The sequence below is a fragment of the Solea solea genome, chromosome 8 (assembly GCF_958295425.1).
Source record: "Solea solea chromosome 8, fSolSol10.1, whole genome shotgun sequence".
NCBI lineage: Eukaryota > Metazoa > Chordata > Actinopteri > Pleuronectiformes > Soleidae > Solea > Solea solea.
Genome location: NC_081141.1, coordinates 19,158,987 through 19,169,544, shown reverse-complemented (window position 1 = coordinate 19,169,544; position 10,558 = coordinate 19,158,987). Strand labels below are relative to the sequence as shown.

At 38.5% G+C, this 10,558-nt stretch overlaps 1 protein-coding gene across 2 annotated transcripts; it reads left to right on the top strand.

Moving 5' to 3' along the window:
* The first annotated feature begins 129 nt into the window (after positions 1 to 129).
* Positions 130 to 8,659, top strand: ndc80 (NDC80 kinetochore complex component). Of its 2 annotated transcripts, XM_058636170.1 has the most exons (18): positions 130 to 241; positions 875 to 973; positions 1,846 to 1,929; positions 2,104 to 2,230; positions 2,450 to 2,622; positions 2,770 to 2,872; positions 2,984 to 3,073; positions 3,179 to 3,272; positions 3,391 to 3,491; positions 3,796 to 3,940; positions 4,955 to 5,160; positions 5,773 to 5,922; positions 6,031 to 6,120; positions 6,207 to 6,299; positions 6,737 to 6,867; positions 6,975 to 7,077; positions 7,667 to 7,801; positions 8,373 to 8,659. In XM_058636170.1, the coding sequence occupies exons 1-17, from the start codon at positions 135 to 137 to the stop codon at positions 7,793 to 7,795; spliced, it is 2,025 nt and encodes a 674-aa protein (XP_058492153.1). In that variant the 5' UTR covers positions 130 to 134; the 3' UTR covers positions 7,796 to 7,801; positions 8,373 to 8,659. The 2 variants fall into 2 exon arrangements, with proteins under 2 accessions (XP_058492153.1, XP_058492152.1); XM_058636169.1 differs by lacking the exon at positions 8,373 to 8,659 and having other exon boundaries at positions 7,667 to 7,860.
* Positions 8,660 to 10,558: the final 1,899 nt, after the last annotated feature.

The following is a 10,558-nucleotide window of genomic DNA, read 5'->3' as shown; positions in this document are numbered from 1 at the left end:
TCACCTGAATCAGGTGTGTTGGAGCAGGGCAACATATAACATGCAGGGCAGTGTTCCCTGCGTACCAGGGCTTGGAAACACTGCTCTATTTTGAAAATGCACAATTTTGGACCACACGACTCGCCGTAGACGTAATGACGTCACCGCGTCCGGTATATATTTGTATTGTTTTGGCGGTTTCGTTCGTTGGTCCTGTTTTATTTCACCTCGTCCAAACTGATTCTCCACCTACCATGGAGCGGTATGTCTCAAATACAGATACATAAAAATTTAATATTGCAATTTAAGTCAGCGTACTGTTAAAATATGCAGAAATAACGATATGTTTTTTGTAACTTCGCCTAAGTACAGCCAGACAGTTTCTGTAATGCTAACACTAGCGACAATTGCTAACAGTAGTCATTTGTGAGGAGTGTTCCTCCTAACGAACATTTTCATTTCTGTGATAACGTCTCTAATCCAGCATGTTTAATCCCGTAAAGTTAGTTAGAAAAACACGATAGCCATAGCTACCCCATAATACACAGTGAGAATCTGACAGATTATACTGCTACTGTTAGACTGTTTGGATGCGTTTGGTGACGTTTAGTACCGCGGAAAAATCAGTTTCAGGTTGGATATTCAACGGACATTCGCTTCAGATCCACAACAAGCCGTGATTGTGCACCTATCTCGGGGTGGAGGAGGGAGCCGTTGGATCTGGAGCGAATGTCCGTTGAATATCCAACCTGAAACTGATTTCACCGCGGTACGTTTAGTTCTAGATGTCACCAACATTATCTCAACAGTGTGCGGCTTCATGTGTTTTATGTTGTTTTTTTGAGACTGTTCAACAACGTTAATAACCGAGCCAACAATGATTACTTGTGTGCAGTGGAAGGATGAGTCGAGTAACAAGCAGCAGACATTCGGAGCTGCCGATGCGAGTGCAGGGCAGCAACAGGATGAGCATGGTGTACACAACGCCCCAGAGGTTTGTTTGAAATCCTAACATTTTGTTTTAGTGAGCAAGGGTACTACTTCACCACATTTTGTTATTATTTGTGGTTCGTGTCACCTAATGTGACACTTAATAATGCACATCTCAACTTTTAATGAACTATATCAAAAGTATTGCATTAGGATAGCTTACTTGGGTATGCACATTAGTGATGGGATATTATACGATGTTATCGCTCATCGTGATTGGAAAAAAAACCAAAAACGTTACAATAAGTTAATTGTGGTGAATTTATATTGTGATGATCTTGAATGGAGAAAAACTGTAATTTCATGTGAGGGAGTTGGAAATGCTGTCTAACTCAATAGTGACCCTTTGATTGATTTTTTTTTTTTTTTTTTAATGCCAAGACAGGGATCTTTCCTTGTGACTTATAATGAACTTATTGAATGCATTATTTTCACTAAAATGTTTCATATCTGCATTGTTTCTTCCCACTGTAAGTGCAGACCGAAGGCTACACCTGTTTGCCCACAGATAGCTTAACGATATTAATGCTGCTTTATTTATAGTGATACTGGTACTGCTGCGCCTTTCCTCATGACTTATTATGATGTTATTGAATTAATACATTTTCCCTAAAATATGTGCATCCTATCTGCCATTTTTCATTGCATGAAAGAAAATAATAGAGAACCACTGCTGTAAATAAAGCTTTTATGGAATGCAAACAAGGCATTTTCAATATAGACATGCATGTTAAAATTCTTATTTCTATGTAGCATACATATCTTTTCTTTTATGTAGTGACTTGATAAAGGAGGAATTCAAAGCAGCTTGGTTAAATGTGAGTCTACAAGGTGAACCTCTTCTGTTTGTACACAGTTTTGTTTTCTTGTTTACAGTAAACAGCCTTCCTTTGGAAAGCTCAACACACTTAAACCCCAGTCTGTGACTTCTGAAAGGCGGACCAGCTTCTTTGGCCCCAGGTATGTGAACATTTTTTCCCAAAAATTACAATTGCATTACAACAAAATGACATGTGACAATTTTCAGAATTATTGCAGTAAAAGGTAAATTGATCACCTGAAATAAAACTGCAGTTTTTATTTATTATTCTGAAATAAATGTTTAAATCTTGTATGTTCATATTTTGCCTGCAGGACCAGTGGAGCTGGCATGCCTCGCAACAGCACCGTGTCTGGCTTTGGTGCAACTGAGAAGGTCAAAGATGCCAGGCCTTTGCATGATAAATCTTATGTTCAGCAGTGCATCAGGCAGCTGCATGAGGTAAAAACTCAAAGCACAATACAAGCATCTTTGCTTGCATTGTTTCAGAATTACAACTATTATAATTTTGCTTTTCACTTGTGTTTATGAAATTAAATTTAAATGTGTCATATTACACATTTGTGGACATTTATATTACAGTTATGATCTTGGAATTCTTGTAACGCTAATAGTAATATATATATTGATATTCAGCCATTCTGTCTTATATCTTTCTAGTTCTTGACAGACCAAGGTTACCCTGGCACTTTGTCGGCCAAGACACTCCAGTCTCCCTCTACCAAGGAGTTTGTGAAGATGTTTGAGTTTATCTATCGCCAGCTGGACCCAACCTTTGAGATGCCAAACTCAAAAGTGGAGGAAGAAGTCCCTGCTATCTTAAAAGCCCTGAAGTATTTTATCTATTTATTCATTAGTCTTCCATCTGAGTCTTTATAAATGCATGCTATTTGTTGTGGGCACTGATATTGACTCCCTCCATAGTTAAAGAAAACCACTCACTGTCTATTTATTCTTGTGTGTGTTATTTATGTTTTAAGGTATCCTTTTGTGCTCTCCAAGTCTTCAATGTACTCTGTTGGAGCTCCCCATACCTGGCCTCAAGCCCTGGGTGCTCTCATTTGGTTAATTGACAACGTCAAGGTGAGAAGCAAGCAACAGTGGACTATCTTCTAGCTTAAACTAGGTTCATTTTGTAGGATTCATTCAATGAGTAGTTTTTTTTGTCAAATAAAATGAATGCTTGTGTTTCAGATCTTTTGGAGTTTTAGTAAACAAGACCTGCTGTTCAGTGACTTCTGTGCAGACGATGACAATATAGAGGAAGGGGCCGAGTATAATAAGGTATTTTGTTGTTGGACTAATTTTTATTTCCTTTGCTTGTTAACTGGAGTCAACATCATTCAGTTTTTCTTGATCCTTATCTCTTAACTTTTTTTATTTATTCAGCTCTTCCTGGATTATACAGCTGAAACATATTCCAAGTTCATGCAGGGTGATGACACATTTGAAGATGAGGATGAAATATTCCTCACAAAACTAAGTAAACACATCATCTTTTATAAAAAAAATATTTTAAACAATGAATGTATTTTTCTTTTAATTCCTCAGATTTTTGTGTTGTTGGAAAATAAACGAGGTGTGTGTGTGTATCTTCATAGAGAAGCTTTACAATGTTGATGAATGCATGCTGGCCTCGATGGAGGAGAAACACAGAATACTCAGTGCTGAGGTTGAACAACTGGAAAAGGAAAGCCAGACGGTAAGAGCATTCATTATCATGCATACAAATTAGATTCTGACTTTAAATTCCATTACCAATATTTATATTTAGCAAGGGTATTTGTACAGCACTGATCCTCAGTAAAGAAAGTGAGAACATGAACACTAACCTTAAAAACTACACAAAGAGAAAGAAAAGGGAGAAAACTGCGACTAATGTTTAGCTGTGGCTAAAATGTATTTTTAGTGTTTGGGTTGTAATAGATGACATTTGACTGTGCTCATCTTACTAGGCAGAGGAGCAACTTATCTGTTTGAATATTTACTGTATCTCTCATGGTTAGGATCGTTTAATGACCAAGAGGATGGAAAAATTGAAGCTACAAGAAGATCTCAAGAAACTCCAGAGTTATCGGAGCAGCTTGGACTCTTTTAAAGCTAACTTGGAAAACAAAGCTTCAGGACTGAATGATGAGCTGGAAACCACAGGTAAACATGATAGTCAGCCAAGTCTTTGGTATGATGCACATGTTTTTTACAGGTCTAAGTATAATAGGGGTTCTAGTTTTGGGTGTACTGGATTTGTGTCCTGGCTGAGATCATTTCTTGTCTTCATTTAAAATCCCCTTTGAAGTCCCTGTAATAAATATATCTCTTGTGACTTTGTCACCCCAGAGGAAATTGTGTTAGTAATCAGCATACCAAATTTGAGTAATTAAAATAGTTGTAAACTGTTTAAAAATCATGTCGAATTCAGCTTCATTCTCTGCTCTGCTCATCTTCTGTGGCCGTTACAGAAGATGCACACACTATTTTGGTCTACCAGCTAAAGTGCGGACCAGAGTCCCGTTTCATCAGTGGTTGTACAGAATATTTTCATAACAGTAACATGTATACAAATCATATTTCCACCATTTTTGTCTCAGTTTAACAACATAATGCACAAACAGAGCTAGTTTAGCAGCAGTCCTCCTCCCTCTCCCTTTTCCTCTTCCTATCAGCAGCAGCTGCAGCCGTCTGCTTCTCTACTTCATTTCCTCATCTGTAGGAAATGAAAAAAACGGGTTAGAGTTTTTCTGTGTGTTTTTTATATTGTGGTAAGTCACATTTTCAGAACAAAGCCATCTTAGCTAGCTCCCAAACCAAAGGCAGTTGTGTAGAGGCAGGTGCAGCTACTCACAGCAAACAGGCAAAAGTGTGCAGAGGGTTTTTATATTACTGCAGAGTTATTCTAGTTATAGCTCCTGTCTGTCAGGGAGCCATATTTTAGACATGCATTAAAATCCTGAACAGTGAAAGAGCACCTAAAATGGCCAACTGCTATTTAAAAATTGAAGAGCAAGTTAATTTCGAAGATTAAGGATTTGTTAAGGATTAAGGAACATGTCCTGCTGTTTTTACGTGGGTGTACATATTATGTATTTAATAGTTTTGAACATCTGTTTGCAATCTGAATTGTGGATCAGTTGTGATGAACTATACACGCATCTCCTCATTTTGCAGTCAGTCATCTGGAGTCTCTAAAACATGAGCAGGATGAACTGCAGCACCGGCTGCAAAATCAGAAGTTTACTCCAGCTGATGTCGAGAGGATCAACAGAGAGAAAAGAGAACTCCAGCAGACCATCTCCAGTCTTGCCAAGTCTCTTGAGGAAGCTGAACAGCACAAGTGGAATGAAGAGATTGCTCTGGCCAAAGTGAAAGAGAAGGTAATTTATGCATACGCAGCTGTGTGTAAGGAGCAGGTTTTGATTTATTTTGTGATGTACACGATGTTTGATTTTTCTGAAATCATCTTGCATTCTCTTATACATCTATAAAAATGGATGGTGGTTTGACTGGAAAAGGCCAACTTGAAATAATAATATTGGGAAAATGAATGCCATTAAACACTATTTCATGAGGTATTAAGGCCCCCCAAGATTGGCTTGGGGCTGCGCGTGTACACGTGACTTTGCGCATCTTGCGACAGCGAACACGCTCCTCCTGGCACGAAATAACCTCCAAAATCGCAGGATTTTTGCGGATTCCTGGTTGGAGATCCCTGAATTTTAGCAATGGCTGAAGCCTGTTGCTGAGAACAACCCGGAGGCTTTTTGTATATATTGATTGTGCTCTATAGATTTAATTGCAAACTAAAACAGTTTTGTAAGTTAAATATCTGTTGCTGATTAGAGCTTAGAGTGGTGATAGGGTCTTAAAATATTTTGAGAAGGTATTGAAATTAACTACAGGATTCCTGCATATACCCTGAAGAAATGTCAGATGTTCCTCTGGGTGGCTCATAATAATTTTGACCTTGTTTTGTGATTTCCTTCTAGGCTGAGTTGAAGGTAGCAGAATACCACAAGCTGGCACGCAAACTGAAGCTGATACCTGTGTCTGCAGAAAATGCTTGTGGTCATGATTTTGAGATCAAACCATTTGAATGTGGACCCAGCAGCATGGTTCAACGTAAAACACAGATACAGGTACATCCCCTTTTCTTATCCACCACACATAATCTGTCAGAATTTCACGTTTAAATTCAATTCACAATAAACAAGAACAAAATTGTTTACATTATTATTGTGTGATAGATTCTTCTGAGAAAACTGATCAGTGATGTTGAAGAGGAGAACACTCGATTAACCAACACAAACCTCAGTCTGGAGGAGTCCTGTGAACAGGTATTGAAGCTTTTCCACTGCTGTATTTGTGTCTAGACATACTGGGCCTAATGGGATTGTGAATTTACTCTGGTTGTGTGTTTTAGGTGAATTCTAATATTTTGGACAAGTCCAATGACCTGAAGCAGCTGAGAGAGCAGATTCGTAAGCTGGATGAACAGTTGGAGACTGACATGCAGGTACAGACCGTCTTCTGCTTCATATGGTAAAAATGCCATGTGATGTGACACCAGTGGGTATTATTAAACACGTAATGTAAACAGTGCTTCACAAATGAAATCAAACACTAACAAATAGCATACAAAAGCGGAGAGAGCAACTTGTCCACCCCAGGCAGAGCTTTTCACCACTATTATATTTAATCTAAAATTATTAAGTGCTTTTACAGGAGATCATTCATTTTTGAAAATGGAACAAACTTGACACCAAAAGAACCATTTAACCACATACAGGCACTAAGATCTTTGACAGTATTTCCAAAAGAAATATTTATCCTTATCCTTATTTATCCAATGTCGGCAACCTGAAGCTAATACAAAGAATGAATTGGCTGATTTTTATTTTGATTCATAAGTTGTGCTTACGTCTAGTTTCTCAAATGTTTGTGTCTGTGCAGGAGCTGGCACGAGAGGAACAGGAATGGGCAGCAGAGATGGAGTCTGTGGAAAATCATCGTAAACTCCTGGAGAAGAAAATAAACTATGGTTACGATGAAGCAGTGCAACAGTTGAAGGCAGCACAACAACAGTAAGTAACCATTTAATAAATAACGTGTGAGCTTAAACACCATTGGGGCTTCTGGTTTGTTCAGTCTTACTTTTACAGTAAAAGGCCTGTGCTCCCCTCTTCTCCAGGTACCACCTGGTGTTGCAGGAGACCAACGAGGAGAGGCGAACGGTAGCTAACAACCTGGCGTCTGTGTTTACCACAGCTGCTAACCACCTGTCCATCACAGAGGTAACTTTCCTGCACCACTGTGTCTGTCTGTCTGTCTGTCTGTCTGTCTGTCTGTCTTAGTACAGGCATCTTTACTCAAGTTGAATGATTGAGGCTACATCTATACTACATCAGACCAGTGTTTCAGGTCCTTATCGGAGGTGAGCTGTGTCCACACTATAGCCTCTTTCACACTAAAATCAGTGATTTTTAAATCCTGGGGGGGGAGGTGCTTTAAAAAATGCAGTTAAGGCTGAACCCAACCCAATGCCACTGGGGAAAAAAACAGTATAAAACAGGTTTTCGACCACTGGGAGATTGTGGTTTTGAACACCTGAAAGCATGTTTCACGTGGCCATTCTCGAGACCAACGAGAAGGTAAAAGTGAAATTAGTCGTAACATTTTACTGTTCACGGCTGATAGACAATATAAAATGAATTTAGGTAATAGTGTCGTCGTTCAACATCTTACAGTTTTACACTCCAGTATAACATTTCTCTATAGACCTGCATTTGTGTCGTGGTAAGGTGGTATGACTGTTCTCAGCTCATTAGACTTCAGCTTTGTTCAGTTCTCACCACTGTTCCTTGTAATTTGTTTGTCCTACAGAAGTCCTTGGAGGATCTGCACAGGCGAGTGCAGCGTGTCTGCTCTAAGGCCGTAGAAGAAGATGCATCCGCTATTCAGACGATGCAGGAAGCTTTGAATAGCCTCAAGTCCAAGGCAACATCTTTGTAAAGAGAGGTCATTTGCGTGGTCATTTGTGTTTATCTTTGAAATAATAAAACTTTTTCATCAGTTAATTGATTAGATCTTCCTTCATGTGTTGCTAACAAGGTTTGGTAATGGGACATATGACATATCATCATAACCTGAGATAAACAAAGTGTGTTTTTGCTGTCACAGATGCATTGTAAATACACAGCAATTGTGTCAAGATGTTTGAATGGATCCGTTTTATTATATGTTCACAGATTTTCCTGTCTTTTCCTATCAAAACGTTTCTTTTTGATTGTTACATTAATAAATATGCAAAATGAAAATTACTCTTTGATATCTAGACACTAGATAAAATGGCTATTTTTTTTGATATTTCATGATGATTATTATTATTATTATTATGTACAGCATAACTCAAAAAGTAAAGGACATTTTTTGTTGATACAAGTTATGGCGCAAGAAAGAACGGACTTCTTTCTTTGCTTTCTCTAGTTATTTTAATTCGATTTTTTTTTTAATGACTTTTGACCAGAGAACGTTCTGAAATATTTTTGTCAGTATATTGTCGAAAGCCTTTCTTGATCTGTGATTGCAGGATGGAGCTTCAGTCCTTCGTCACTGGTCTCACTGTTCCTCAGTAGGTGGTTGAAGCCACTAGAAGGCAGCACACACCACTTTTAAGAGACACAGTTAGTTGTTAGCTGGTTTAAAAAAAAAAAAAAGGGTGATTTGATTAATTTGTTGTCTGTCACTTTGGTCATAACAGAATAATAACATTAACAACATCCACTAGTATAATCTGTTCATGTTCTTTTGATCTGTTATTCCAAACTTATTTACCTTCTGTAATGTCACTGTTTGTCAAACTGTCTAATAAATTTCCAGGCTACAGAGAACCAAATAATCTTACTGACGTTGATTCAGCTGCTCTTCTTGGTTGTGATGATGTCGGTAAATTATTTCAGAGAAGTACTTTTCAATAGTTCAGTTTCACTTTAAAGCTAAAATGATAAGGAAGTTTATTTAATTTTTCACTTTCCTTTAATGAATCATTAACATTTTAAATATTCAGAACCAAATTTCATGTGAAAATGCCCCAAATTAGACTTTTAAATGGGGACTTGTCTTCCCTAATGTGAACAGAAAGCAACTCGCCTTAAAAATGGCTGAGAAGATGGAATCAAATGTTTTCAAATGAAGGACACGGCATACTAACACTGTCACATCGTTTCTGTTCACAGAGGCAGAATAATAACATCGCCAAGAACAAAATCAAAGGTTGCGCACTACAGCTTTAAGGTAAAGTATTACTGTTAGTTTAAAGTATAGGTTTTGGCATGTAGTACTTGCAGTTACAGTTTGAGTCAGTTAATGTAAATAAGTCAATATGATGAGTCTGAATTATCATCACATTGTGTGTGTGTGTTTTGCCTAAAGCCCTCAGTCTGTGTGGACCTGTTCAATCATGGATTACAGCAGTCAAAGACATGCACCATGAATTGTTAATACACTGTATGTTGCTGCTCTCACGGGGGATGTTAGTGTGACCTGGCTGAGGGCAAAGTCTTCACTCTTCCAGGGATTGTGTGTGTGTGTGTGTGTGTGTGTGAGAATAACTGCCAAGGGGCCTCTAAAAAGAGCCAGTTGTAAGGAGGAGGTGGTTATGTGATGTGTGGTGTGCACATGAGACCTAGATACCATGAAAAAGGAAAAACCCTATGAAGTTTAAAAACAGCAAACATTTTAGGGTTATCTTCTTTGACCTGGAGGGTGCATGCTGCTTCTTTGACATTTACCACAAGGCTTTCAGTAGCTACTCCCGTCATATCAGAGTCTGGCAGACAAAGTGGGGCAGCAAGGTGCTAACGTGGAGTCTTATTAGGGGTTAATTTCACCCGTCTGCCACTAGAATATGTTCTGCAGATGTGGGGAAAACGGGTGCAGGGAGACAGATGGAGATAAAGAGAGGAAGCAAACTCTGCCTCGCTGTGCTATGCTTTCTCCTATTTTCTTTCACCTACCTGTCAAAACACTGGCGTGGAGCTGAAATCCATCTTGCTTAGACCGACGTGATGACTTGCGCTGGCATTTTGAGTCCTGTTCCAGCAGCTAATTGTGTCCAGATTTAGAAGACAAATCAACTGGTGCTGTAGCTGTGTGGCAAACGTGACAAACGTTATTATCTTTCCTGGTGCACAGCACAGACAGTTGTTCAGCTTCAGAACAGCTATTAACACTGCAAGAGATAATCACATTTGCATAATTACAGTTCATTTTGTGCATTACTTTCTTTTTCTGTGAGTGGATCTGCACAAATCTGTACAAAAACATAGATCTCAATAATACGGCCTTTATAAATATTTGGTGCTTGATTTATACGGATTTTTGATACTGTGATACATCAGTACTATAAGTACTTGCTATTTTTAACCTCACACCCAGCATATGCACTTGGCACTTTGAAAATGCAATTGCTGCTTTAAATAGATCTCAGTTATGTGTGTGCACTTCCAATTCATTAATGTCAGTCCTCTATTATTCTCTCATTTTACCTGATGTGATTTGATTTATTCCATACATTATTTCAGGAGAAAACCAACAAACACACACAGGAAAGCATAACATCCTTGGCAGAGTTGATTCTTCCTCCTGTGGGTGTCAAAAGTGTGATTTCCATACATATGTATGCAACATTTTGCTCTTTGTGAAGTTCTTGTGTGTTGTTGCTGTGACGTGTTTTGTGCCGTTTTCACCGTGGCGGCCTCGCGTTAGTGCTTCATG